General features: G+C 47.6%; 5 protein-coding genes and 1 long non-coding RNA gene across 12 annotated transcripts in view; 2 read left to right on the top strand and 4 right to left on the bottom strand.

Moving 5' to 3' along the window:
* Window positions 1-1,442: 1,442 nt before the first annotated feature.
* LOC133143250 (uncharacterized) lies at window positions 1,443-5,531 on the bottom strand. The gene is made up of 4 exons (XR_009710389.1): window positions 5,430-5,531; window positions 3,315-5,359; window positions 2,364-3,250; window positions 1,443-2,292 (listed from the first exon to the last, which is right to left on the bottom strand). It is a non-coding gene; the product is annotated as an uncharacterized LOC133143250 (long non-coding RNA).
* A 630-nt stretch (window positions 5,532-6,161) lies between these two features.
* Window positions 6,162-7,261, bottom strand: gngt2b (guanine nucleotide binding protein (G protein), gamma transducing activity polypeptide 2b). Of its 2 annotated transcripts, none has more exons than XM_061264812.1 (3): window positions 6,663-7,261; window positions 6,504-6,588; window positions 6,162-6,410 (listed from the first exon to the last, which is right to left on the bottom strand). In XM_061264812.1, exons 2-3 carry the CDS (start codon window positions 6,585-6,587, stop codon window positions 6,282-6,284), a joined length of 213 nt encoding a protein of 70 aa, XP_061120796.1. In that variant the 5' UTR covers window position 6,588; window positions 6,663-7,261; the 3' UTR covers window positions 6,162-6,281. The 2 variants fall into 2 exon arrangements, with proteins under 2 accessions (XP_061120796.1, XP_061120795.1); XM_061264811.1 differs by having other exon boundaries at window positions 6,504-6,592; window positions 6,663-7,258.
* A 117-nt stretch (window positions 7,262-7,378) lies between these two features.
* tmem101 (transmembrane protein 101) lies at window positions 7,379-9,131 on the top strand. Its single transcript, XM_061264806.1, has 4 exons — window positions 7,379-7,543; window positions 8,061-8,241; window positions 8,311-8,457; window positions 8,585-9,131. The coding sequence occupies exons 1-4, from the start codon at window positions 7,413-7,415 to the stop codon at window positions 8,891-8,893; spliced, it is 768 nt and encodes a 255-aa protein (XP_061120790.1). The 5' UTR covers window positions 7,379-7,412; the 3' UTR covers window positions 8,894-9,131.
* Window positions 9,132-9,567: 436 nt separating this feature from the next.
* lsm12b (LSM12 homolog b) lies at window positions 9,568-13,396 on the bottom strand. The gene is made up of 5 exons (XM_061264808.1): window positions 13,232-13,396; window positions 11,743-11,876; window positions 11,347-11,456; window positions 11,146-11,272; window positions 9,568-10,259 (listed from the first exon to the last, which is right to left on the bottom strand). The coding sequence occupies exons 1-5, from the start codon at window positions 13,383-13,385 to the stop codon at window positions 10,167-10,169; spliced, it is 618 nt and encodes a 205-aa protein (XP_061120792.1). The 5' UTR covers window positions 13,386-13,396; the 3' UTR covers window positions 9,568-10,166.
* A 99-nt stretch (window positions 13,397-13,495) lies between these two features.
* g6pc3 (glucose-6-phosphatase catalytic subunit 3) lies at window positions 13,496-16,370 on the top strand. The gene is made up of 6 exons (XM_061264804.1): window positions 13,496-13,917; window positions 14,491-14,597; window positions 14,682-14,772; window positions 15,082-15,200; window positions 15,340-15,481; window positions 15,885-16,370. Exons 1-6 carry the CDS (start codon window positions 13,700-13,702, stop codon window positions 16,225-16,227), a joined length of 1,020 nt encoding a protein of 339 aa, XP_061120788.1. The 5' UTR covers window positions 13,496-13,699; the 3' UTR covers window positions 16,228-16,370.
* A 54-nt stretch (window positions 16,371-16,424) lies between these two features.
* The window catches only part of tanc2b (tetratricopeptide repeat, ankyrin repeat and coiled-coil containing 2b), a 38,067-nt gene continuing 27,609 nt past the window's right edge, over window positions 16,425-26,882 (bottom strand). For 2 of the 6 annotated variants that reach the window (XM_061264800.1, XM_061264796.1), the window contains 20 exons: window positions 26,533-26,811; window positions 26,327-26,451; window positions 25,241-25,472; window positions 24,722-25,170; window positions 24,484-24,651; window positions 24,251-24,411; window positions 23,982-24,090; window positions 23,776-23,898; window positions 23,456-23,692; window positions 23,181-23,387; window positions 22,935-23,028; window positions 22,723-22,856; window positions 22,537-22,660; window positions 22,298-22,473; window positions 22,099-22,231; window positions 21,529-21,558; window positions 20,598-20,689; window positions 20,299-20,445; window positions 20,136-20,236; window positions 16,425-20,039 (listed from right to left, as the gene is read on the bottom strand). In XM_061264800.1, the coding sequence (XP_061120784.1) occupies window positions 17,975-20,039; window positions 20,136-20,236; window positions 20,299-20,445; window positions 20,598-20,689; window positions 21,529-21,558; window positions 22,099-22,231; window positions 22,298-22,473; window positions 22,537-22,660; window positions 22,723-22,856; window positions 22,935-23,028; window positions 23,181-23,387; window positions 23,456-23,692; window positions 23,776-23,898; window positions 23,982-24,090; window positions 24,251-24,411; window positions 24,484-24,651; window positions 24,722-25,170; window positions 25,241-25,472; window positions 26,327-26,451; window positions 26,533-26,811 (5,186 nt within the window). In that variant the 3' untranslated portion in view covers window positions 16,425-17,974. The remainder of the gene's footprint in view (window positions 20,040-20,135; window positions 20,237-20,298; window positions 20,446-20,597; window positions 20,690-21,528; window positions 21,559-22,098; window positions 22,232-22,297; window positions 22,474-22,536; window positions 22,661-22,722; window positions 22,857-22,934; window positions 23,029-23,180; window positions 23,388-23,455; window positions 23,693-23,775; window positions 23,899-23,981; window positions 24,091-24,250; window positions 24,412-24,483; window positions 24,652-24,721; window positions 25,171-25,240; window positions 25,473-26,326; window positions 26,452-26,532; window positions 26,812-26,882) is intronic. The other 4 variants (XM_061264801.1, XM_061264798.1, XM_061264797.1 and 1 more) reach the window with 2 other exon arrangements.

The following is a 26,882-nucleotide window of genomic DNA, read 5'->3' as shown; positions in this document are numbered from 1 at the left end:
CCTGGGATCGAACCAGGTACTGTCGGGGTAAGAGCCCGTGTCACTAACCGGTCGAGCATTTCGACCTGGCAGCTGGCGGCCGTCTGCACTCTTTTGTACTTACCCAGCGCGCGCGGAACGTAATATTGAACGGTTAAGTATGACTCGAAGTGAAAGCGGGGTGACCGCCGAGCTCGCCACGATGGGCGAGTGGCTCCGTCGCTGCGCTAGAACACCTGAGACCCAGGGTTCGATTCTCCACCACTGCGAAATGCAATACTATGTGCTAACCATGAATGTGCTAACCATGAATGTGCTAACCATGAATGTACTAACCCATGCACTGCACTAACCTAACGCTGTACTAACCATGCATGTGGTAACGCTAACCAGGCCTGCCTCCCAGCAGCACTAGCAACTCTTCATTGCGCGCTTCTCTCAACAGTAATGAAAGACATACCAATTCTCTTATGAATTTTAACCATTTTTTAAAAAAATCTCTTTTTTGTGAACTACATAAACCTACACTGCTCTAAAACACCAGCTCGTATGCTTGATGCATATTAAACGAGGTAAAAAAAATCCCGTCATTTACTCCAGCGCAAAAGGCTGCATTGTTGAGGACATCTCGGCCAAAGGTGTGGTTTCGCAGCACTGATGGCCGAGCGGTTCGACGCGCGACAGTACAACCCGCAGATACGGGTTCGAGTACAGCGAGTGCTAGAAAAACTTTCTCAAGCTAAAGAAACAAGATATCTGCAGCAATATCACGTATTTGTAGCAGGTGTTTAGTAGAAGTAATGCAAATTAATGTCATTGCTTTGTATTTTTTACTGCAGCAATATCACATATTTGCAGCAGGTGTTTAGTAGAAGTAATGCAAATTAATGTCATTGCTTTGTATTTTTTACACATGCGCATTGGAGAGACAGGTAGCATTTTTAATAGTGTAGTTTAAAGTTAAAAATGAAGTATTTTCGCATATAAGTAAATGGTGCGTCGGACAGGTTAGGGCAAGTTTGCCACCATTAGATGGCAGCCCTCGGAATCCAACTAAGCTGTCTACAAAAGCCAATTTAATAAAGACGCCGGTAATGAGATCACCTCTTTCTGGCTCACTTGAACACCATCTAAACAGGTTACGGTGTGGCCTTTACTCACGTGTTTTTGCAGACTTAACTCTGAACTGGATGTTATCACAGTACTGGTAACAAGGTTGGCCGTGTTGTTAAGCAACATGAGACTAAGTGCTTTGAATTGAAGGCCCAGATTCTGGAAGTTGCATGTAATGCTTATAAATTCACTTTGGCAGCCCTCTCCACTGTATAGTGGACAGGCGTTCCTCATACTCAGACTGCAAATGAAGACTTCATGACCTGTAACAAAACTTGTAATTAGTTTCAGATTCGAGATGCAGCATCAACTGAGGCACATTGGGCATGACAACTGACACACCAAAGTTTATTTACAAAGAACACCCACAGAAACAAAACACACCAAAGTCAACTTTATTCACAGAAACACCCAGCATGACAATCTAACCGCAAAAAGAAAAACAGGCTTGGACTTCAATAAAATAAAGGCTTTTACTCGTACAAAAAGTGTGCACCAAAACAGAGCCAGATTCTGAATTCAGTGGCCATTTTACAGCAGGGTTGCAAAAAGGTTTGCCAAAGACATACTTCATGGGTTGCAACGCCGACTTTTTACGCTTTGACACGCTTGTCATTTGCATCTATGTGTGTCAGTCTACTTGACATTCACCTCATTACGCACAGCGAGACTACACAGGCCAATGTTGAAAATGGACCACTTGATTTCAGTTAACAATTTAATTCAGGTACAGAGGCACATAATTACAGTACAAACTTTACAGTTCACTCTATGTATTAAAAAAAACACTTTAACAATATTGCACAACAACAGCACTTGGAAGAAAGAGAAGCATCATGCAGACAGACAGTGTGCACACCCAGTGAGAAAGTGGAGGGAGGGCAAGAAAGTGCAAAAGGAAAAAAAAAAGTAAGTCATACTCTCCCTAAATGTTAGCTGCTTTGCCCACCCGGCCTCGCCGCATCTGCACCCGCCTCATGTGGGCCGCTCGTCACGGGCTAAGGTCTGCAGAAGGTTCGGGTCCGCTCCGGGCCGGTTTTCGACGTTTGCACCCTTCCTCTGCCTCGCGCAACTGCAAAAAGAAAGACGGCACTCCGTTGCATGCGGTTCACTTCTGTCAACGTACTCAGTGACCGGCAGATGGTACTCATCTTCATTTGAGGAACTGCTCCGGTCCCTCCGACGCCACGTGAGCGAGCCCTGCGGGATAAATAAGGAAACTAAATTAAAAAAAGTGTATGCTCTCCTTGTACATTTGATTGTCATGTCACCTCTGGCCAGCCATGCATCGGGCTACTTCCTCTTCTTCACATGGAGACTGCTTTTCTTGGGGTGATTTCTTCCTTTGCTCGCCAATCTCTCGTGACCCCCATCCGCCGGCTCTGCGTTTTGTGCAGCTTCTCGTTCACCTTTCAAGACAAGCACAAAAGTCTCGCTTGCGCGGTCGCTTGCCGTCGCTGCGCGCTTGCACTCAATCAAGGCTGTACAACATATTGGAAAACCAGTGATATGGCAGTACTGGGCCAGACCATTGCACTGAGCAAAGTCATGCAACAACTTGGGATGGAACTTAACTATGTCAACTGTATGAGATCAGATGTTAACATTAACTTGGATCAATAAATCTTTTGTTTCTTAAAGTGCATGCCGATAAAGTATACCACCGAGTGGCAGTTTTCCAATACACGTTCAGCCCTACACACACACACGTCACCATTGGTGTCCAAACTGCGGCATGGGGGCTCTTTGTCACAAAAGGCCATTGGACACGGGCCACTCTGAGCGCCAAAATACAACTGATCAATTTTTGCGGTCTGATTTATCAAGACACCACATGAATAACATTCAAAATAAACACCGTTTTGTAGCACACGCACAAGATATTAACACTTAATAGAAAAATGTTGTGATTGATTAGAATTAGAATCTTTAATTAATTTTTGTCAAGGAATTCTTAATTTGTTCCAGTACGAGGCCCTCAAACAGACGTTCGGACACCACTGTTGTGAATTTAAAAAAAAAAAAAAAAAATCCATTTCACGCATTGCCGCTGCGCAGGTCGACGTCTCCAGGGAAGCAGGTCTCCCTCAGAACCTGGCTGCAGAGTGATGCCACCCGGTCCACCTCGGATCAGATTGAGTCGTGTCCCGGTCGCCATCTGTAGACACGGAAACAATGTCAGAAACTCAGAGCACCCCAAGTTGGAGGTCACACTTGCTTACTCGATCACAGCAGCTAGCTACTCTTTGTTACCGTCGGCGGGTCGGGCCGTGCGTCTCCGTTTTGCGTCCAACCTGCAAAAAGCAGAACATGCAATGAGTTGCGCGCTGCTCGCGTCGTTCGGTCTTGAACACCCTCAACCGATGGTTCCTCGTGGACCGGCTCACTCCAACGCTGCCTTACACCGAGGGGAGAACAAAGGACGCAAATACGACAGTGGTAGGTTAGAAAAAGACCTAATGTTACAAGTTACATTGCAAAATAGGACATTCGGGACCGCCTTGCTCTAATGTCGCCCTACACCGAGGGGAAAACAAAGAACACATGTACAACAGTGGTAGGTTAGAAAAAGACAAAATGTTACAAGTTAAATTGCAAAATTGGACATTTGGGACCAGCTTGCTCCAACGCCACCCTAGACCGAGGGGAGAACAAACGCAAGTATGGCAGTGGTAGGTTAGAAAATGATACAAAAGCTTACAAGTTATATTGCAATATTGGACATTCGGAACCGGCTCGCTCCAATGTCGCCCTACACCAAGGGGAGAACAAAGAACACAAGTACGACAGTGGTAAGTTAGAAAAAGACAAAATGTTACAAGTCAGATTGCAGAATTAGACATCCTTCTTCACGTCAAACTTTGGTTATTATTTCCGGCACCTCATGAACCGGCTCGCTCCAACGCTGCCCTGCACCGAGGGGAGAACAAAAAAACGCATGTACGACAGTGGTAGGTTAGAAAAAGACAAAATGTTACAGTCAACAAGTCGGATCATAAAATTGGACATTCAGCTCCACGTCAAAGTTTTGTTTGTGTTTCCGGCACCTTGTGGACCCACCCGCTCGCTCCAACATCGCCCTGACCGAGGGGAGAGCAAAAAACGCAAGTACGACAGTGGTAGGTTAGAAAAAGACAAAATGTTACAATAGTCAACAAGTCATATCACAACATTGGACATTCGGCTCCACGTCAAGGTTTTGTTTGTGTCCATCGGCGTGACTGTCTCCCCCCCAAAAGTTACAATGCCCCGTCCGGCTTTCAATGGCAATCCTTGCGCAAGACAAAGCTGCTCTGGATCCAGACAAGCCACAACCTCAACCACAGCGCACTCCTTAAGCAAGAACAACCAAGTCCAACCATCAGACCCCCAAAAACTCTTTGCCCTGATTTCAAGGCAACCTTTCCGACGTGCACCCATAACCAAAGGCAACCAGAGCGCAACACTGTCCCCTCCTGGTCACACCATCCCTACACGTCGACTTTTGCCTGATGCTTGATTCTTGCTGTTCCCTTTCCAGATCCCCTTTGGCTCCTATGCCAGTCTGCAAAAGTGTTCAATTTCCACATCCCCTTTGGCTCCTCTTCCATCCAGCCTTCAAAACTGGTCCTTTTCCACATCCCCTTTGGCTTCCAGCCTGCAAAACACACATGCAGCGTTTCGGGGTCCGAAAATGATGCGTCCCTTTCGACCGGACACCAGGGTGCTCGCAAAAGCTTCGCAAGTTTGTGTTGGTCATGTATCAACCAGCATGGAGGAATCTATTATGGGGATTTTTATTTATTGGTGTTTCTATGTATTTATCTATGCATTTATTCATTTATGTATTCATTTAATGGTTTATGTATTAATCTATGCATTTATTTATCCATTCATTTAATCTGGTTTTATTTGGAGCGGAAGGGCTTTGAAGCGTCAAGGATTTGACAATCATGAATTGCCAAAATGAAACACTGAAATGCAATAGGCCTTTTTCATATAAGGGAGTGAAAAAACATTTTGCATGCACAGTAAGAGCAGATAATTAATCAAACGTTCAAACAAAACGCCACTTTTATAGCTCAATCCACTAATACAAAGCCACCACGTGTGTCTTTCATTTTACTTAGAATGCAAGAATGCAACGAGCTGGCTAGCATGAAAAAAATATAGGAAATACTAGCGGCCAAAGAACCCAAGCACCGTGCTGAATGAAGCAAAAGAAAGGAAATTGTGACGTGCTGTGCTCAAACCTCAAACGCGACTGCGTCCTCCTTGGGCGAAAATCCTGTAACAAGCAAAAAGACGTCGTGAAAAACGACAACGGACGACAAACATTTGCTCATGTGCCCGCTTACCTGAGAGAATGCCGCGCGGTCGCCCGCCATCTTGCTTCACCTCTATTAGATAACTCCTCTCGTGCACACCGGTCTTCAATTCACCTGAATGCCTGACGTCACTTTCCCAATCGAAGATAACTTCCTGCACCTGCTGGGTGAACCGCACTTTGCACACTAGCGCCATCCAGCGGCTTCTCATGATGACTGCTTTGGTTGCGTCAATTTCACGCCACATAAATTAGAGTGAGTTATCAAAATGTTTGCGTCAATTTCACGCCACATAAATCAGAATGGTTTGAAAGAGAACATCGCATTATCTTCAGGCCCCACAATGTCGCCATCATCATTGTTTATATTTATATTGGTTTAATCATATGCTTCTCACATTCACCACGAGAGGGCGACAAAGCTATTCAAAACATCCGCCCACCATCAATTCACATGGTTCGCTGAGTATTTTTGCCCTGCAGCATGAGCGCTGAGAAGAACAACTGTCAAATATTGAATAAATCGATGTATTGCCTGCTTTTAATATTTGACCCAGTCACAAGCTGGTTCCTGAGCTGGATAAATGCTAATTGGATGAAGAGAAGCTTCAGAGAGAAGCAGGAAGTGATGCTGTGACACTGCCACAGGCAAGTAAATCCTATTAAGAGTTTGACTAAAGACGTCTTTGGGTGTTATGAGCAGGAAAAAACACATCATGTAATACAAGAGATTTAAAAAAATCCCAGCCACAACTCATTTTTCTTTAAGCTAGTTGCGTTTAATTACAAATGGCCACAATTGACATATTTTGTCTTGCTACCGTGCTGTACATTGCGTCTGCGGGAATTCTGTCAGATATGGGTAGAAAATTCCGGATGCATGCTATGTGATTATACAGCCACCCTTGTCTCCCTTGTAAGGATTTTTGTCGTCTGGGACGCCCTTGATGAGGGGGTCGTTGGGAAGCAGTGCCTCCACAAAGGTGATTGTCTCTGTGCAGTTTGCACCCACCTGGAAAAGAAGTCAAATATTGGATCGGGAGTATTTGGGGTGCAGTGTAAGGGGTGTAATGGAACCAACAAAATAAAAAAATAAAAAACATACTGGTGTCCTCGGTGTGTTCACTTCTTTCTTCAGCTGCTCCAATTCCATTTTCAGGATCTCCTTATCGGACATATCCCGAGCCATCCTGGCTGAAGAGAGAAACCAACCATCCTCAATCCAAACATTCCTACTACAACAAGAAAATTAAGAAAAATGTACCTGTGGAATGACGGGGATCCCCAACAAGCAAAGAGAAAAGTATCCTAGTAAGAGCTCATGAACGGTCTTCACACCAACTGACTGACTCGTCCTGTCCTGAGGCTCTTCATCCCGGCTCATCTGATCACCCGACGTCACCAATCCGCCGTGATTGGATTAAATAATCAGGAATCGTAAGGCTGCAGCATCTCAATCAGGGTGATGACAGGACTGACTTCCCCTTCAAATGGATCATTTTCTTTTGTTGAAGCCATTCCGTTGTTGATTTACTTCTGTGCTTTCAATTGGGCTTCATTGGCCAGCCAGATGACCTTAGATTCTTCTTCAGTCCAAGCCCTGAGGTAGCAAAGCAATCCTAGATCATGAGGAATCATGTTTTATCTATACCTATAAAAATCTCACAACTCTTATTGTTCAAATCAGCTTGCATGAGCTAACTAACTAACTAACTAACTAACTAACTAACTAACTAACTAACTAACGAACGAACTAACTAACTAACTAAAGTGGGTAAGTACAACAGATGCCAAAACACCAATGCTTGGCTGTAATTCTCCACTAAGTGGCAGTGACGCAGCGTCAAGGATCTTCCGCAAATGTTTAAGCCAATAGCAAGACGCCTTTCTCGCACTTTCAAAGTAAGACGCCAGGGCAACTCTATTTCAACAGGTTCCTGTTGTCAAACTCGAAATCGTTTTTTATTTTGAAAAGATGTAGTCCGATGTGACGCGATCGTCGTCAACAGCCAACATGGCGGCGCCGAGTAGGAAGCAGCTGTTGAGGTTTCTCAGCAGGTTGGGCGCCTTTATTTTGACCCGATTTGGATTCTGGAACTGCTTCTGTATGCTGATGCTGTTTGCCGAACGAGCTGATTCCAAAAGGTAAGAAAAAATATTGTAATTGTGACAAACAGGAGGTTATTAAAAGTCGCCGTGTTTGGTTAGGTTAGCCGAAAATTAAACTCTTAGCATTCGTTATGATGCAATGTCAAAATAGTTGAGTTTGAGTTAAACACGATTTACGTATATTTCCTGGTGGAATGCATAAAATAGATTCCGGGATCTCTTGTTAGGGTGGTCCACTAGTGGTTTTGGGTGTGTCGTTTGAATGTGCGTCCTGTAATTACGTGCGTCTTTACGGCAGAGCCTCATTCTCAGCCAGCTTCTGTGCATTAATGCAGAAAACCCCCAAACTTTTCTTTATTAGACGCATTTAAATTTATAACAAAAAAAAACCCAAATTTAAACACGATTTAGATTATTTTAGGAAAATAAATCAAACGCCAACCTTTAGTGTATTTGGCTTCCCCCAAAAATTGCAAGATATGATCATTTCTGTATTACAATAAAACGCATAAATGGCATGTAAAAAAAAAAGAAAGTTAACTGTGGCCCACAGGAAGCCAGACATCCAAGTGCCGTACCTGTATGTGGACATGGGGGCGGCGGTGCTGTGCGCCAGCTTCATGTCGTTCGGAGTGAAGAGGCGTTGGTTCGCCATGGCCGCCGCCGTCCAGCTGGCAGTCAGCAACTATGTGTCGTACATCGGCGAGCAGGTTCACTATGGCGACTGGCTCAAGGTGAGCGTCTTCATGGCTGTCAGTCAAACGGCATCAAATGAAGCGGACAAATAACCAGTCCCTTCACAGGTACGCATGTATTCCCGCGCGCTTGCCATCATCGGGAGCTTCCTGGTTCTGGCCAGCGGGGCGGGCGAGGTGTACCGGCAGAAAGCGCGCAGCAGGTCCCTGCAGTCCACTGGACAGATCTTTCTGGGTGTCTACCTCATCTGCATGGTAAGACGTTTCTCGTAACGCTCATCTTGGGACTCCTACAATAGATAAAAAGAAAAAATAGACATTTCTTTGAGTTGTTTCCTCGGGAGTGGGCAGCTGTTAAAAGAAACAAATTGTGTGCTTGAAGGTGTACTCGCTGCAGCACAGCAAGGAGGACCGGCTGGCCTACTTGAACCATCTGCCAGGCGGCGAAGTGGCACTGGCGCTGCTGGCGGCAGCATTGGGCGTGCTAGCTCTGGCCTTCCTGTCGGGTCGCTACGTGCGCACGGCGGCGCAGGTCCTCGCCACGGCCCTCCCGCTCATCGTGCTGCTCATCGACGGCAACCTGGGCTACTGGCATCGCACGCGTAAAGTTGAATTCTGGAACCAGATGAAGCTCATCGGGCACAACGTGGGAATCTTCGGCGCTACGCTCATCCTGGCGACGGACGCTTAAGAGATCGCCTGTGGGACTTTAAAAGTGTCAACACGCTGCTCCCCAAGTCTTGGTCTGCTTACGTCTTCAGGCTTCAATTAGTCTGAAAGGGAAACTCCATGCTGAAAGATGCCAGAAAACAGCGCTCTTTTTATTATTTAACAGGTTTTTTTTCTTTGCAAGCTTTGGATGTAAATATGTCCTTTTCTACAAATTGTATTGTTATTTTTACGTCATTAAAGTGACCTGATCATGTAAACTCACTGTGTGGACTCGTGACATTTGAAGCTAACAAATCTCAGTAGGCATTAATCAACTAAAACTAGATTTCTCTTCATTTTGTAAAATAAAATATTTGGATGTTGTGTATGTACACTAAAATGTGTGCCCAGGCACTAACATTTAGAAAACAAATTACATTTTTTGGTTAATTTTAAAAATTAAGTCTTTTTTGTGTCACTATTTACACATAGGTTAGATCCCTTTAAATGTAGGGTGTCACACTAACAAAGATTAATACATTTAGGCTACTCCAAATTGAAAAATAAATATTGAAAACCTACGGAAAACATTTTTAGAAGACTGAGCGATTCCATTGTGGGCTGATTCTCATCGTGTTTAGATTTAAGTATGTCTTGTAAAGAGTGAAATAGACACAAAAAAAACGCTCTGCTTTTCAAAAAGTGGCTGAAATATACAGTCAGAATTTTTGTTACGTTTATTTTAGAAAATGTCCTTTAAAGTGTGGCGTTTCAAGTCACATTTTGTTTTAAAATACAGAAAATACAGACAGTAGAACATGGGAGACGGGCAAAAGAAACAAAACAAAAAAAAAAAAAAGATGACAGAAAATAAAGCTAACAAGCCTTTCTGACTGCGCTAGGTTTTGTCTTTTCTGAAATGGAACTGAAGGCGAAGACAGGGAAGGAAGGAATAAAGGAAGGAAGGAAGAAAGAACGGGAGGCGAGTGAGGGAGGAGCAGGAGGCAGGGTTCAAGTTAGTCAAGGAAACTATGGTGGCTTTATGGTTCAGGATTAAATTATTCTTTTATAAAGTCTAATTTAAGATTTCATCTTCTCTCTTTTTTCTTTTTTTTTTTTTCCATTAAGTTTTTTTCTTTTTATCGTCTTCATGATCCAGGAAGGAACCTCAGCGTACCGCCTCGTAGCGGACGCCCGCGTTCAGGACAAGGAATGCCGACTCGGTTTGGCGGCGGCAACGGGAACGGCGGCGGCGCCCTCCCCGGGACTCCAGCCCCCTCCCCCCCGCCGCCCGGCTTCCCCGCGGCGGCGCCTCAAGAAGATAAAGTTGAGTCCTTCTGTGTTTGCTGTGCTTGTGAACGCTGCACGGACTTCTGACTTTCCACATCTCTAAAATGTTTCTCCACCTGCGCAGGAGCACACGAGGGGAGGGGGGAGGCGTGGGTATGAATGACATGATTTGCAGAATGGCCCCTATCCCCTGCAATAAGCAGATGTCCACTGTATTGACTTTTGAGGCTTCACATGCAGTATACTATGATTTTCTTTTTTTTACGGAAGCGCAAGCATGGTGCAATTGCCAAGGAAGAAGTGGATTGTCACAAGTGAGCATAAAAAAAAAAAAAAAAAAAGCGTGGGGAAATTTTGAGAAGCTGCCAGGAATGACCCACCGCCCTGTTTACTGAATGCAGCCGTACTTCCTGCTTTGCTTTCAAGCTGCAGGTACAAATACAATTATAAATAATACGGAGTATTATTATGAAACAGAATAAACGCCGCATTGGTAGCCGGCTGGGTCTGACTTATGCTTATGTTGTATTTAGAGCAGGGGTTGGTATAATCATATTTGATTATTCACAGTAGTGTAGTATTGTCATTTATTCCATTCAACAATTTAGGAGGCAATTTCAAACAGCAAAATCCGGTTACAATTACTTTTTTTTTTGACACTTCATAAAAATTGGTCAAATTGACTTTTGTGCATTCATATTTAAAAAAAAAAAAAGATCAAGCGCTTGTAGTCTGTTCAACACAAACATTTGCCCAACCCTGATTTAAGATAGTACAAGTTATATCATACAGACATTCTCCGAAGAGGAAGAACAACTCTATTACAACTTTATTCAGGCGAGGCTGCTAATAGTTGGACCATTCCAAAAAAATCTTATTCCAAAGTAGAGTGGACTGGTTTTCAAAGTCACCCACACAACATTCAAGGAGCCAATCAGACTGTGACTGTTCAAATGTAAACAATACAAGCAGAACTCTTCTTCAAGATAGAAATGTACTCACTATTTTGCGTACATGACTTAAAGCGCTTCCCTCTTTGCCTTTGCAGTTGTCCACCTGGTAAGGCGGCGAGATGACGACGTCGTCCATCACGATTATGTTCTTCTCCTGCCATTTACACTCTTTGATGCTGCGCACACAAAGATGACAGCGTTGAGCCGACAAAATGGAGGACAACAACGGAGGCGAAATAGCCGCGCTTACGTTTTGTGAATAGTCTGGAATAGCTGCTGGCCCTCGACAGACACCCCAGCGCTGATTGCATAGGCTTGGGACAGCTTGTCCTCTTTTTCTGTCTTTGCTCGGTTGGCAAGCTGCAGAGAAGGAGAAAAAAATATTTAAAAAAAACAAGAACTGGGATGTATTAACATAGTTAGCTACAACACCCCTGTAAAAAAAAATACACGAAAAAAAACACATTTGGAATCTACTTTAATTGACGTCTACTATAATAGCTTCATTTTAGTTGTTACCATGTTAGCTTTTAAAAACCATGTTGAGTGCTTCCATGCAAGGCCTAAAATGTTCATCTATCCATTTTCCACGCCGCTGTTTCCCCATTAGGTCATGTGTAAGATGACTGGTCGCCGCCACACCGACCTTGCTGACATTCAGCGATGCTAGAGGGGGCGGAGTCTCAGTGCGGTCAGTGATGATGTCCACTTCGGAAACGTAGGCTAAGTTGATCAGGACGACGTCGCTGAGGTTGGGCTTGCCGCTGGAGGAAGCACATTCTGGAGGCGGGAGGTCAAGGAGCATGGCAACAAAAGGAGGCAAACTTCATTTGAGCTTCTCTAAAATTTTGAACATGTCCAATTGTTCTGTTTCAGTTATTTATACACAAGCATCAAAGTGGATGTCTGGGCTTGTTTACCCCAAAGCTCGAAAAGGGTTGTATTAATCCGACAATATTTGTCCGGCTCCTTTTCCTGAAGAAGTGCTGCAAATTAGGGTTTTTTTTGCTAGTTTGAGGGCATACTTTCCGTACCACTGGCGCCAGGCGTTGCACCCGATTGACAAAGTAACACTTTTTCCAGGCTCCAATGATAAACATTTTTGGATCGGTCTTTTCTGTGCAACCCAGTATCAAATGGCCTGTGTTTGTTGGTGTGTAACAACTGTGACCTTGAATGACCAGTCTGTGGCATGGTGATTCAAATACACACAAGTGACTTGGGTTAGTTTGACTTTGCATACACACCTGATGCTTTCAATGACACAACGTAAACCGGATACTTTATCGCAGGGATGCACAAATGCCAATGAAAAGTGACAATGATACTCATTTTTAGAAGACTAAAACGACTGTATCGAGGATGAGGGTGCAGTGGACGCACGCCACTTGTAGAATCACCCACCCACAAGGCGCTGCAGAATGGCTCAACATGGAGCTAGCGGCTAATAGAAGGCCTACCATTAAACAACGTGTCTCTCAACTGCTAAAATTGTCAGCATTTTCGTTGGAAAGACGACTTGACTTAAAGAGGCGCAACCCGACACGTGGGTAACTTTAACCAACCTCGTACAACCCAACGCAAGTGAGAGCTTGACCGAGCCTTAGCTAGCATGTTAGCCGTGCGGCACAGCCCCTCATTGTGGCGAGGAGGGGAATATGGGGGGGGGGGGGCACACGGGGAGCCCGCGACCCCAAACACGCCTCATATTTGCACGTAGCCTCCACGTAAACATGCGCGACCGCGGTCAAATTGTAACATACAGCTAGCCGGTTGCGTTAGCTTCTTAGCTAGCCCCAGTTTGCGCACACAGCCATGATGCCTGACGTTGCCATGCCAGATAGTGATCCATGTCGAGCACGGGCAACACAATGAGCAGATTCAAAACACTTCTACTGGCCGCAGCGGGCACGACGACGCGTCCGGCGACGCGTCCCGATTCCCACGAACGCACACGCGTGCAACAGCGTCCGGAGTCGTGCCTTTAAAACGCACATAGGCGTTGTTGAAGCCAGCTAGCGCCAATTACGCCAGCGCGGAGCACTATTTGACATATTTCGGCGAGCCGACGGGCCCTCGTAGCGGGGCCCGGCCAACCGGCCAAACGCCGCCTGGCTCTCAAACCAAAAGGATACTCAGAGTCAACATCTTGGACTGGTAGTCAAAGGCGACCACCTCCCCTTGCAGCCGCTGGCCCAGGCAGGTGAGGCAAGAGACATGGCTCCCGACGCTGAAATACTCCCCCGGTCCAGGAGCCGCCATCTTCTCCGCGAGCGAACCGGAGCGCATGCCTTACGTAGCGCGACGTGATGACGTAGGCGGGGCGTGTGTCGTGAGTCACGTCGCACGCCGCCCAGCATCCCCCCCGACGCAACATTACAGTAAAACAAATATGAAATAAATCATAACGTCACACGGCTACTCGTCCGCCACACGTTCTTTGTAATGAACGCCGTTATAGTAACTCGTGTATACGATGAAAAGTGTGACGTTTCACGTGGTGTTACACTCATGTGAGAGCGAACTCTAGTGGACGAGAGGCGGACGTTCGCCTTGTTCTTAAACCGCCCCATTCATCGCGATAGTCTCATAAACCACCAGCGATGGATTCCATCCACACCTACGGCATATGGATGGCCGAAAGCCTCCAGCACAGGACGAAGGGCTTGGAGAAACTTTGGCTGCTCATTACCCACGCCGGCGGCCCTAAGCCGGCCTTCCTGTTCGTCTTCCCCTGCGCATACTTTTTCTGCCGGCGGACGGGCATCGCGGTGTTGTGGGTGGCCGCGGTGACAGAATGGCTCAACCTGATGCTCAAATGGTATTTTTTAATTATTATTTTTAAATATTTCTTTTGTCTTTAGTAGTAGTTTTATATTTTGTGACTATATGGAATATATTTGTCGAAAGCTAGATTAAAAAAAAAAATGCTCAATAGGTATTATTTATAAATGTTTCTTTTGTCTAGTAGAATTTTTATCTATTTTTTTAAATATATGGAACACACTTTGTCAAAAGCAAGATTTGAAAAACAACAACGTTGGTATTGTGATACTCAACCAGTGTGCTGTGGCCCACAAGAACTTATGTCAAATACTTTGACAAAAAATACGGGTTTTTTTCTGATTTAAAAATAAATTCTTAATTACTTATGCCAATCTGGGAAACTAACAATAAAAACAATCAAATGTTACACCACAGTATGAGATGAGCAACCAGTATCTCCACTTTTGTGCATCGTGAAACAAATATGAAACAATTAACAGTGTAATGAAATAAACTACAACTCAATTGACAAGGATGAAAATAAGACTTGCGATTTAAGGATGGAATTTTACTACATTGTGCCTCACCCAAAACCTCAATGATTTTTTTTGTTCAATGTAATTTCTAGTGTGCTTTTTGGTGAAAGGCCATTCTGGTGGATTGGCGAATCCCAAATGTTTTCCAACAAGTTGCCCAAGGTTCAGCAGTACTCCTCCACATGTGAAAATGGCCCTGGTGAGAAGAACCTTTTCTAAGACATCTGTGTTGTAACTCCTCATGCGATTCTTAACCTTTTTTGAATGTGTAACCCCTCATCAGGCAGTCCATCGGGACACGCCATGGTCACTGCGGCGGTCTGGTGGGTGGTGGCGTCCTCCCTGCGCTCGTTCTTGTACCGCCGTAATTACAGGTGAGTTGCTCAACTCCGTAACAAAACATAATCCGATGAAACTGGTTTTACCAGGTGAACTAATGAACAAACGGTTCTCCCAAAAGGAAAAAAAAAAAAAGGTTAGGAGTGCCAATTGTAGCTACACTACTCTTCATATATCGATTTTAATCGACAACTTAATTGCCACAATAAAGCGGTTAGAGTGAGAACCGTTGACCTACATTTTTACAAAATCTAGTTTTGTTAAAAAAAAAATAATAATCAAAACTTTTCACATCTGCATAAGTTGATTTCTTTACTCATGTATTATTGTTTTTTGCATTTCAGCATACCAGTGACCTACATACCTTACGTACTCTACGGGTTATTGCTGGTGGTCGTTGGCATCTCCAGAGTGTTTGTCTTAGCCCACTTTCCACATCAGGTGGTAACCGGTTCCATTGCAGGTCTGTTTGCCTTTCAATCGTTTGCTTAATATAGAAAAACATTTTGGGGTGTGTCAAACTGACAAATACTACGCTGGCTTTATTTAATGTGCGCATTATGTAAATTGACCTGACAAACATCGTCTAATTCTTCCTTAAGGTCTCGTTGTAGGAATGTACCTGAACCACAGGGTGCCAGAAAGGCGCCCATTCCGCTTCTTCGTCAGCGTCGCTGTGGCCTTGCTGCTCGGAACGCTGATATTGAACGCCGGACTGCAGTGGATTGGCGTCGACCCCACCTGGTAAAACCCGTTTATTGCCTTGGTTTTTGATTGCAAAACAATTGCTCAAAACTGACGTTAGAATATAGTGACATAACAAATAACTGCTCTTGTGCAAGGTATATAATTAACCTACGTTTGTCAGATTTGGGCCTTTGCTCAATGGTGCTTGAGAGAAGCAGTGGGCAACTCATTTTCTTTTACATGCTCCAAAAATCTGCTGAAAATGCAAAATGTAAATTAAAAACAAAAGAAAAAATGCAGGCATTCCTTTTTGAAATTGTTATGCCGTCCTTTAAGGGTATTTTTATCATTATACGGTATTGTAGTTTGTGGCTATTTTGTTTTTTTGCTTTAAACCCTTTCTTGGGTCAGGTATTAAATACAAACTACATAAAGAAATAAAATCTCCTTCACCTTGTAGGTCTTTGACATTGGCAAAGAAGTGGTGCAGCCACTCCGAGTGGGTTCGGCCCGACGTGGCACCGTTCACCTCACTGGCCCGGGACTGCGGGGTCCTGCTGGGTCTTGGCATGGCCCAGTACTGGAAGCCCGGTGGCTGGCCGATACTGCCCATGAAGCCGCAGGTCATGTCCATGGCGCTGTCGTCCATGGCTCTGTACTTGGTGTACAGCGCGCCGTTGCCGCTGAGGCCACCGATGCTCTACTACACGCTGTTTTTTGTCAAGTTTGCCATGGTGCCGCAGATCGTGATGCTGGTGCCTGGACTGGTCCATTTCGAGATGCGAAAGATGAAAAGGACCTAGACGCTTGTTACTTTTTTCTTCTCGACAAGAATGTCTTTGCTATCTTTTGCTTTCAATTATATTACTGGTACATGAACTATAATGCGAGAATGCCACTTAAATTGTTGTGGTGTACCATAATAAAGGATTTGCAATCATCTAAACATGTCGGTCGTCTCGGAAGTCAACAAATTAGATAATAAATGACTAAACATGTGTTTCAGTAGGCAACCATTTATAAATATGTTTTTCTCCTCTCAATACATTGTACTGTACAGGTTACAATCAGTTCGCATGAGATAAAAACACATTCTGCTGAACTTTTTTTTTTTTAATAATTATGTCGTTTTTTTCTTTTTTAATATATCACAGCGATCTGAAAGCTCACGTGTACAGACAAGAGAACTCTGCTCAGCAAGCAAATACATTAATCATAAAATAAACCAGGTTCGGGGGGGGGGGGATGATAGGGGAGCACACCAGTCTGCTATACATGTTTCCGCTTGAGAAGAATAAAACATGCATCTGACTATTTACAGCCAACTAATACATATATTTGAACCGTACACTCTTGGATAGCTTCAATTTAGAACATCTGAAACTAAGTATAATACAGGCAACACCAGCTCAGAAAAAATGAAGCGGGATGTTATCAGTACTAAGTGGAACTCCCTTATGCTGGGATTTAGGGGTTGGTTGGTGATTGGTGGCGTCAAGTACCGCTTATTAAAATCGCACTCTTTCAAACAAAGCCAGATTATTAATTGTGGCCGTGCCGTAAGCAAAACATTTCAAATGCTCATCAGGCCGCACCTGTACAAAAAAGTCTTTACGTCCTCGTAAATCTTAATCTCTGTTAAGTATCGTCGATTACAATCTGACGTGGCCACTTACATTTGACAATCGGAGTAAGGAAGAAATGGCAAAGTCAAAGTGGAGCTTACCTTTTTAAGCCTTTGTGTTGGAAAGAAACCAGACGGAAGGAAGGAAGGCGGGATAAAAGCACATTTGCTTGCTTTTCATCGAAGCCTTCTCTGAGGCTCTGCAAAGGCAAACGTTAGTAAATCGCTTTAATCCGCCGCCGCCGCCGCCTAGGGCCTGATTTAACCGACGTTTTAAGTGTGTTAACTCAAAAGGCGATTCAACCTGTTTGTTTGGCACATTCCCACACTTCCTGGTCTGTGAAGAACATGTAAAATGTGGCGGAAAATAACGCACCACATGCGTCTGAGGGGAAAAAAAAGAGAAAATGTTGAGCTTCTGTGAAGAGTTTTAGCATGACCGTCCCTCTTTGGACCAGCGGTGGGACACCAAGGCAGCATGAACGGTATACGATTCAAACGATGCTTCCTCTGGCTTCTATGTACAATATATAACTTAATTATAAATATGGTCATTTCTTCTCTATTAGTACTTAAGCTGTTGAGCTGTTTTGTATTCTGCCGAGCAATGTACAGTATTGAACATATCGTATTGTATTACATTGAAGAGTCTACTAGCGACCGTGGTTAAGAGCACACAAGATACGAGTCCAGCAGTCCGAGGAGTTGTCCGTGTCGTCTCTGTGCAGGTTTTGAAAGAAGCACACTGGTTGTTGTCCAGAACCTGGACTTAAGCTTGTGAGCGTTTCAGGTTGGTGAAGTCACGGCGTATCGGTCAGTTAAGTCCAAGACCTTAAAAGTGTGTAGCCCCCTCTCGCATGAGTTTTTCCGAGTCCTTTTTCCTGTTGCTTAGAGTTTCTTTCTGCGCGTCGCCGTCTGAGCGGCGGTTACACGTTGGACTCCACAAACGGTCTCTTTGGTTTGATGGGTGAGGAGGGCCCTTGTGTGCGGGTCTCTCGGGAGAGTTGTCGGTACATGTTGTCCTGGTAGGCTTGCGCCACAGGCAGAGTCCTGGCCACCTTCACGTCCGGGTAAGTGGGCACTTGGCTGACCCGCTCCAGGATGTCCCCGGTGCCCCGCGAGCCGTTGGCCAGTTTGCCCAGTGAGGGCGGTGGGGTCTGGGCGTAGTAGTCGTCCTCCAGCAGGTGTCCGTTTTGTGCGTTGTTGGTCTTGTTGTAGTAGGCGATGTTTCCGAGCGAGGTGGGCGGGCTGTAGGTGGACCCTTGCTGGACCAGTTGGCCGGGCGAGGTGGGGCTGACGGCCGAGTCCATACGATCCATGGCGCGGGATCGAGAGGGTTGGTGCAGGTACTGCTGAGTCCGCGCCGTCTTGTCTATGACGCCCATGAAGGGGGTGTTCCGAGAGCGAGTGGGCTCGCCCTGATACATACTCCCGCCGCCCTGCGAGGGAGAGATGGGTGACATGTCATCGCAGGAGCGTTCGTAGGTGGCTTGCAAGGGGATCTCCATCTGCTGGATGGAGGAGGATGGCCTGAAGCCCGGTGCCAGGTTTGAGGTGGAGCCGGTGGAGATATTGTTGCTAGAGGGGGAGAAACGGAGGCCTACGCTCTGCGAATGGATGAGGGGCCTAGGGGTCGGCACGTGCGGCTTTATCTCGGTGGTGTTGGCGCTGACGGGGCGTCTCACCATATGCGGGACCTCGGGGGAGCCCAGCTGACAAGGCGGCATGGCATTGGCGCGCTCCAGCACGTGCTCGGAGACGGGGTAGTAGGCGGCGGACTGGCTGCGACTGATCTGAGGCGTCTGACTGTAACGGATGCCCGCCGGACCCCCGCTGCTGGCGCGGTAGGCAGAGGAGGGGCGCTGGGGTAGCTCATCCTTCAACAGGCCCGACTCCAGGACCCCTCCTCGGCCGCCGTACTGACATAGGGCGCCAGAGCTGAGGCTGGCTTGCACCTGCGACACAGAGCGCCCGTCCAGCGAGGGCTGGTACACCAGTCGGCTGTCTACGTCCACCGAGCCGCCCTGGTAACGGCTAGCCATGGAGTGGCCCATCTGCCCCCCATAGCCGCTATTGCCCATCATGCTGCTGGGCTGGTTTGTGCGCACAATTTGGGCCATGGACGGCTGCAGACGAAGGCCTTGGGCTTGGTGATGCTGGGACGACAACGAGGGCTGAGAGCTGAGCTGGAAGGAGCGCTGGCTGCTCATCTTAGACAGGGGCGATTTGGGTCGCCCGGGGTGCTGCTCTGTCTGGTAGCGTACGGGCGAGCCCGACTGGGATCTGTACAAACAAACGCTCTCCACCGGCGGGCTGGCTCTGTACTGGGCAGCCCGGCGCAGAGGGGACGGCGGCGGGCTCTGGCGGTCCATCCCCTGCCCGCTGCTGCCCATGGGCGGGGGGCTGAAACGGTAGGACGGTTGGTGCACCGGGGAGGTGTGCGGGCTGTGTCGATAGTGGGAGTTGTGATGCGTCGGGGACAGGGAGGGCGACGTGGTCTGGTAAGACCCGCGAGTAGGAGAGGACATGGAGGAGGACGTGGGGTGGTACTCATAAGGCTGCCCCATAGGAGAACCATCACCTAGGTAGATGTGGTCTGCATTTGTCGGGGACAGTGGGGGGCTTTGAATGATGGGCAGACTGGACGGATTGCTGAGGGACTCCGGCGGGGGGAGTCCCATGGACATGGCCTCTAGCTCCTGCTCTAGGTAGTCCTCATCCTCAAAGAGATCTTGGACAGGCTCCATGTCCTCCAGTCGGGGTTCCGGGGGAGGCGGAAGAGGCAGGGAGAGGCAATCTTCATCCTCTGGGGGAGGCGTGGGAGGCGGGGAGGGGGGAGGCTCCAGCTCCAAGTCTGGAGGCTGGAGCAGCTCCCCCTGGCTCAGCTGGTGACACTCCTCCTCCACGCGCTGCAGCAGCCGCTGGATCTCTCGGTTGTTGGGGCATTGCTTCATGGCTTCGTTCAGGTCCTCCAAGGCTTCAGGAAACTGCCTAAAAATGGAACAGAACATTTGACTGCATCATTGAGTCTGTTATTTGGTCTAAATTGTGGGAATGTATAAACATCAGTTTCCTCGGACTTCGTACCTGCTACTTCGCTTGGCCCGGGCCCTGGCGTAGTAGGCCTCATAAGATTTGGGCTTTAGTTCAATGGCCTTGGTAGCAAATTCCTCAGCCATCCCAAAGTCCTGGAAACAAGACAGCGACACTTGATTCTGAGCCAACAGAAACATTCATTTGGCAGACTCACGTTCATTTTCCTGCGACATCGGGACAGGTTGAGGAAGAGCGAAACCTTGAGTTCCCTGAACGTTTTGAGGTCCTCGCTGAAGCCTTCGCGCGGGAACTTTTTGAGGGCGTATTGGTAGCGTTGGGCCGCCTCCTTCACCTTCCCCTTCTGCCGGGAGAACCGCACAAAAGCACATTTACAGCGGATCCCTGCATACTCTCAACTCACCGTGAACAAATTCACATGCTCCTATCTTCAACCATTCACAAAGAACAATGCATCAATGTTAACAATCAATCAAAGGAAATTTGTTCTCACACCTTGTAGAAGCCGTCGCCCTCCTCGATGAGCTTGCTGAGCAGGATGATCATGATGTCGGGTTTGGAGGTGGCCATGGCCCACGTGGCTGGACCTGCATCACAAGAGGGGGGAGAAAGTAAGGACGGCGGCACACTTGGAAATCAAGCAAGAAATAGAAGGAAGAGAAGGTCAAAACGACACACACAAACACGCACATAACCAATCATATGAACAAAAAATGCACGTATCCCACCAGACACCTCCTGGATTGTCTTGCACGTTCAAGTGAATACAATTTAAAGGTGATTGTCTCAAAATAGGACAAACAAAAAGCAAATAACAACCAATCCAGTATATCAGGGTGGGGTACGGTAACAATAAATCATTTTAACGAGTAAAAACAGCTAAAAATGGTCGATGGAGAACTACAACAACCTCTCCGCAAAGGGTTAACCACCCTAAATATCATTCATATTTGTTATGTCGAATGCATTTCCTTTCTGGATGCACCATTTGCGCCATTTGAAGCGTATCGGAAATCAGCGATGCACACAAACAAACAACCAAAACGTCACAAAGGCACAAGAAACGACAAGGCGACAGGAAAACACAAGTGTTCGGCGCAGAGGGCCGTCGAGTGACGTCAGGATGACTGCGAGCGACCTCGGCGGCGGCGGGTACAATGTCGTGCATGCACTTCCTGCTAAAAATAAAAACAACAACAAAATCACCACGCAGTCAGTGTCGCTCGGAGGCTGCTGTCATGCATCCATGCTGCCGGGAAGCGGCTAGGACCATCTACCTCAAAGCGTACACCTATTAGTCACTTTAGTTAGCTAAAGTTAAAAGCTGGCTCGCCGACGCTCGGGAGGAAACACAGACAACACAGAGAAAGGAGATAGAGCTGTCAAAATGCCTGCTGGGGTGGGATGTCGACAGCCTCGGCTTTACCTCGGGGCCGACTGGGCAGCGTCTGACATCCTGGGACCGGAGAGAGAGGCGTGGCGTGGCGAGGCGAGGCGAGACGAGGGTGGCGGCGGGAGTAAAGTGAGGGGAGGAGTGTGGAACAAGAGAGAGGAAAAAAGAGGCGATGGAGGTGGAGGAGTGAGAAAACAAAAAAACACAAAAAAGCAGCAGTGAGAAGCAAAATAATTCAAACAAAAAAGAAATACATCACAAGCGCTATTAACCACCTGAGGAGCAGAAAGAATGCGATTGAGAAAAGGATGGACATGCAGGAAAGCCAAAGAAAGGTGAAAATAAACATAAATAACAGCAGCCATGGTGGGAAGCGGAGATGACGTACACTACATCATTAATGTACACGCGTTTTTGTTTTTTTTTGTCGGCGTGGCGATCCGAAGATTCTGTGCAAATGTGAGCCCTGGTAACTTTCGATTGTTTTGAGCACGACCCAAAAAATAATATCTTGATGAGGACAAGTGGCACATCGAAAATAAATGTCTTGCGATTTGAGTGACTGCTGTGCCATGCGTCACAGAGTGAGACCATGTGTCTCACCTATCTTTGCTCCTTTCTTCAGCAAGGCCACCACCACCGACGTGTTCCTGCAGCCCACCGCCCGGTCCAGAGGACGCATGCCGCTGTAGTCCACATGTTCGATCATGGCGCCATGGTCCACCAAGAACTGCACCTGAAGAGGATCATGCATGTGAATAAGGAGCCCTTGTCGACATTTCAACTTTTTGAGTTCACCGACCACGTCAGAGTCGCCGTAGAAAGCGGCCAGGTCGAGCGGCGTTCGGCCGTTCTTGTCGGCGTGGTCGGTGGCGGCGCCGCTCTCGACCAGGCATCGGACCACCGGCAGGTGACCCTTGAGGCAGCCCCAGCTGAGCGCCGTCAAACCCTCCTTGTCCGTCAGAGACAGAGAGGCTCCTGGGAAGGAAGAAAATGGAATCAATTCACATAATCAGGTGCTGGACATCTATCGACACCGACCTTGCGAGAGCAGAAACTCCACCGTTCCCAGGTGTCCCTCCGAAGCGGCCATCATGAGAGGCGTGCGGCCCTGTTTGTCGGCCAAGTTGACATCGGCACCGTGTGTCAGGAGAAGGTCCACTATCTGACAAAGAAATATTCCGATTACTTCTGATTCTTATGGTAATCCTTCTCAAAGACGCTGACCTGCCAGTGGCCCTGGCGAACGGCGCTGAAGAGCGGCACGATGCCTCGCCGATTGGACTGTCCCACGGCGGCGCCTTGCTCCAGCAGCAGGCGGCACACATCCAGCTTCCCACGGCCTGAGGCAGCCGTTAAAGCTGGACGAGGAGGCCAAGGAACAAAATGACAAATACGCTAACAGCGATGTAGTAGTAGTATGAACAAATGCAACTCACCTGTCTCACCCCACAGCGAGTCAAAGTTGTTGATCTGCGCTCGCTCCACCTCCTCCTCGTCTTTCTCTGGCAGGTCCAACAGGTAGGACACGATCTGAGGAGAAATTGGAGCCAAAAAATCGGGTTTTGAATTGACAAACAGAACTTAATATGCAATTGTCACTCAACGTGTTTAAATGCATTTAACTGTATTGATTTCATTTCATTTTGTGGCGAGCCATGAGTCGGATCCCTCGGCAGTGGTACCTCCGTGTAGCCCATGCTGGCGGCGGCGACGAGGGCCTGCTGGACGGCGTGGTTCTTGCTGAAGTTGGCTTGCTGCTGGGTTTGCGGGGAGTGCTGCGCCGACCCGCCGCTCCAGTCGCACTGGATGAGAAACTTCACCACCTCCATGTGGCCCCGGAGGGCGGCGTGCACTAACGCGCACTGCCCGTTCCTGTCCAGGTGGTCCACCTGGATGCATAGAGTGTCGGATCCACTGGACATAAAGCTCGACCCCGGTCAAATCATATAAGACGCACCTTGGCTCTCTTGTGACACAGTGTTGTCACAATGGCCATGTGACCCCCGGCAGCGGCGTAGCCGAGCGGCGTCAGGCCGCTCTCGGAGGGGGCGTCGGCATAGGCGCCGAATTCCAGCAGCAGGGCAACCATGTCCATGTAGCCCAGGTGGGCGTGGACGCACAGCACGGGGGCGTTGTTGAGCACCTCGGTGCGGTAGTTGACGTTGGCCCCTCCCAGCATCAACAACCGACTCACCTGTAAACACACACGCATGAATGGTAGGGTAGCTTTTAGATGGGAAGCTCCAGCACAACCATTTTTGTGGCGTACGTGCTCACCTTAATGTTGGGAGTGTAAAGGTTCCTCAGTGACGAGAGCGCTGCCGACAGACCCTCCGAGCTGTAGGACACCCATAGGCCTTGCAAGATGGACGATGACACGCCCACTTTCTTGCTGAGACCCTTAGAACAGATGGCGCGATTCAGTCGTGACTTGTCCGTGTGTTTTTATTTATGTACAATATACACATGCAAGAAAATAGTACCTTGAAGATATGTGCTTTGAGGATATGGTGGCCCAGCTCGATGGTCTGCTGCCGGTTCAGCTTGTTCTCCTGCCGTGAGAACCAGAACGCCAGCAGGGTGTGGCCGCTCCTGTGAATGCATAAACGGCAAAAAAAAACTCAGCATGAAAAGGCTTGTTTTGTTGGCAGGTGGGATCTCCTCAAGGAAAAAGAAAAAAAAAATGAACGTTGACAACCAAAAAAGGAATGTTCACGTCCAACAAAAGCAACAACAAAGGCTCCGGTCTCACCTGGGATCACACAGGAACTTGGTCTTCTCGCCTTCCTCCCGCCATATCAACCACTCCCGGAAAGACGGGTGGACGAACATGCGGGTGCCGTCCCGCCTCTTCACCAGGAAAATGGACAGGTTGTCCACACGCTGCTGGAAGTCCTCCCAGTCCAGCGTTCCCTAAATTAGCACCATGGTTAGCACCATTTTGCCCTTTAACATTTTGTGTCAAGAGCGCCCAACGGGTCGTACCTGCAGCGAGCCGGAATTGATAGCCTGGTAGATCTGCTCATCGGTGAGCGGGTGCAGCGAAGCCACAGCCACGTTGAGCAGCGGCAGCGCCCGCTCGAACGAGGACTGCGTGGGGAAGCGCATGTTGCATTGCAGGAGGTACACCTCGGCCAGGTTGACCGGAACCACCTGAGGTAGGAAAGATCAGAACATCAGGTATCGGGTTTGGACGGGTTGGAATGGTCGTGCTAGAGGTTACCTTGTAACTGGAGCTCTTGAGAACCAGGTAGCCCTTCTCGATAAGGTCAAAGGTGAGCTTGAGGTACAGGTAAGATCCCTGGCTGAGGGCCTTAAGGTGTCCGCTGAGTTTGCCGAAGGTGGTGTTGTCCATCTTGCCGTTGAGCGAGATGTTGTTCTGGATCTCCGGGCTGCTGTGGATGCGGTGCAGGATGTAACCCTGCAGGTCCTGGTCGATAGCGTCGTTTTCCTCCAGACCGTCCAGTGAGATGCGGTGGAACGGCAACGGGTTGGTGATCTCCTGCAAGGTGGTCCGTACCGTGACCACCAGCTTGAGCCAGGGGGGGAACTTGTGGATGGTCTTGCAGAGAAAGGAGACGATGGTATCTCCGTAGTCGGGTTTGTGGAACTCGGCCTCGTTCAGGCCGTCGATGAGAACGATCAGGTCCTCCTCGGAGTTGATCTTCCTCTCTGGAGAGCAAAAAAAAATTTGATATGTAGAAAGCAATCTATCCAAAATCTAAACACGTGTCACCATTACCTTTGTAGAGAGCATCTAAGGGCTCAAGCACACCCCTCTTGAAGGAGGCCAGCGGGTCCTGGACGCAGGAGCGCAGGCTCAGCACGCTTTGCAGGTGCGGCTCGCGCAGCATCTGCTCCCTGTAGGCCGCCAGGTGAGGCGAGCGGCACAGCAGCGCCGCCACGTTGTGCACAAACTCGGGCACCAGGCAAGTGTAGGCGTTGTCTGCCTGGCAGTAATGGTAAGCCACCACCTGAAGGGGGCGATAGAGGAGTCAAAGGTGGAAAAACAGGACAGTTGTTCCATTTTCATTTTCAGATGTTAATAATTCATCGGTTTTCGTCTGCGGAGAGACGTCTGGCTCGAGCGGGAGCCGTAAGGAGCTGAGCGTTAAGCCGTTGTAACATTTTACAATGAGCAACATCTACTGATGAATAATTTACAAGAAGATTTTGAATGAAAACGTTGCAATTGAGAGAAACTCACTGAACACTGAGTTGCATATTTTGCATGAAAAAAGCGGTATAAATAAACTGACTGACTGATACGATTGAATCTTTATTATTTGATCAAATGACGCTCTTTTATTATTTGTTATTATAGTTTTATTATTTCATCCCATGATCAATATTATTATTGGATAAAGGATTTATCAGTTAAATAATAATTTATTCTGGTTTGTAGTCATAGTTGTTCTCCACAAAAAAGTAAAATAAAATTCTATAACAATGGAGAAAAAAAAAAAGACAGAAGGAAATGCAAATTTCGATCCAGAATGGAATGAGAATGGGAAATGGAGTAGAACTAAGTTGGGGGTGAAACAGCGAGTAAATTCAATTATTAATATGCAGACTTAACACGATCTAATAGTAAGGCTGGGAAGTGACATTCTGCATGGATTAATATTTCATAAGACTCCCTGGCTAAGTTGTTTTTTCTTTCTTCAACACACGTGCATAATGCATGCGCCGTGGCAGGGGATCCGCTGTCCGCACACGTTGTACAGTCCACGTGGGACGCGCGACACCACTCCGACAATTATGAGGACAAATTTGAAAATTAGATTTGTTGGGATTGCAGCATGGGAGCGGGGGTGGGGGCGTGTACCTGAGAAGCCAGCCTCCTCATGGACTCCTCTTGGCGCCGTCTCATCTCAGGGGTGCCGGGACAGCTGCCTCCCCCCAGCGTGCCATGCGTGGGCTGGGGCTGGCTGAGAGGGAGCCCCTCGCCATCTGGACGTGGCAATGGAGAGAGTCCCAATCAAAATTCTGTATCTCAAAACAGTTTAAATATCATATTTGGGGAGTTCTTACGTTTGGGCGAGGCCTGCGGGCTGTCGGAGGCGATCTGACGCATGCGTGTGCCGTGGCAGCTCAGCGCCACCAGGCGGGAGATGATGGCCGTCTTGCCGAAGCCGATGTTGCCGACCACGATCACGCCGCGGCTGCTGCCGGGCCGGTTGAGGTGGCCGTCGATCTCCTGGAAGAGCCACTCGCGTCCAGTGAACACAGAGTCCACCGTGATGGACGGTACCTCAAAAAGCAGCGGTTTCAGGGCGATGTCCTGGGGCCGGTACGGCGCAAAACGTACTGCTGGGTCGGAAAACACAATGAAGATTTCACTTTCACAGCGTTTCACTTATTAACAAAATAGCAAACAACAA

The sequence above is a fragment of the Syngnathus typhle genome, linkage group LG18 (assembly GCF_033458585.1).
Source record: "Syngnathus typhle isolate RoL2023-S1 ecotype Sweden linkage group LG18, RoL_Styp_1.0, whole genome shotgun sequence".
In the NCBI taxonomy this organism is placed as follows: Eukaryota; Metazoa; Chordata; class Actinopteri; order Syngnathiformes; family Syngnathidae; genus Syngnathus; species Syngnathus typhle.
This window is presented reverse-complemented; position numbering and strand designations above follow the sequence as displayed.

Bases quoted from the DNA above. Each gene is read 5' to 3' on its own strand.
- gngt2b (XM_061264812.1), bottom strand. From the start codon at position 6,587: ATGGCTCGGGATATGTCCGATAAGGAGATCCTGAAAATGGAATTGGAG. The intron at 6,411-6,503 runs GTATGTTTTTTA...CTTCTTTTCCAG, and splicing joins TGAACACACCGAGGACACCA to GTGGGTGCAAACTGCACAGA.
- lsm12b (XM_061264808.1), bottom strand. From the start codon at position 13,385: ATGCGCTCCGGTTCGCTCGCGGAGAAGATGGCGGCTCCTGGACCGGGG. The intron at 11,273-11,346 runs GTAAGCGCGGCT...TTGTGTGCGCAG, and splicing joins TTCCAGACTATTCACAAAAC to CATCAAAGAGTGTAAATGGC. The intron at 10,260-11,145 runs GTGAGTACATTT...GCTCCTGCGCAG, and splicing joins TAAGTCATGTACGCAAAATA to GTGGAGAAACATTTTAGAGA.
- tmem101 (XM_061264806.1), top strand. From the start codon at position 7,413: ATGGCGGCGCCGAGTAGGAAGCAGCTGTTGAGGTTTCTCAGCAGGTTG. The intron at 7,544-8,060 runs GTAAGAAAAAAT...TGTGGCCCACAG, and splicing joins GAACGAGCTGATTCCAAAAG to GAAGCCAGACATCCAAGTGC. The intron at 8,242-8,310 runs GTGAGCGTCTTC...GTCCCTTCACAG, and splicing joins ACTATGGCGACTGGCTCAAG to GTACGCATGTATTCCCGCGC.
- g6pc3 (XM_061264804.1), top strand. From the start codon at position 13,700: ATGGATTCCATCCACACCTACGGCATATGGATGGCCGAAAGCCTCCAG. The intron at 13,918-14,490 runs GTATTTTTTAAT...TGTAATTTCTAG, and splicing joins CTCAACCTGATGCTCAAATG to TGTGCTTTTTGGTGAAAGGC. The intron at 15,482-15,884 runs GTAAAACCCGTT...TTCACCTTGTAG, and splicing joins ATTGGCGTCGACCCCACCTG to GTCTTTGACATTGGCAAAGA.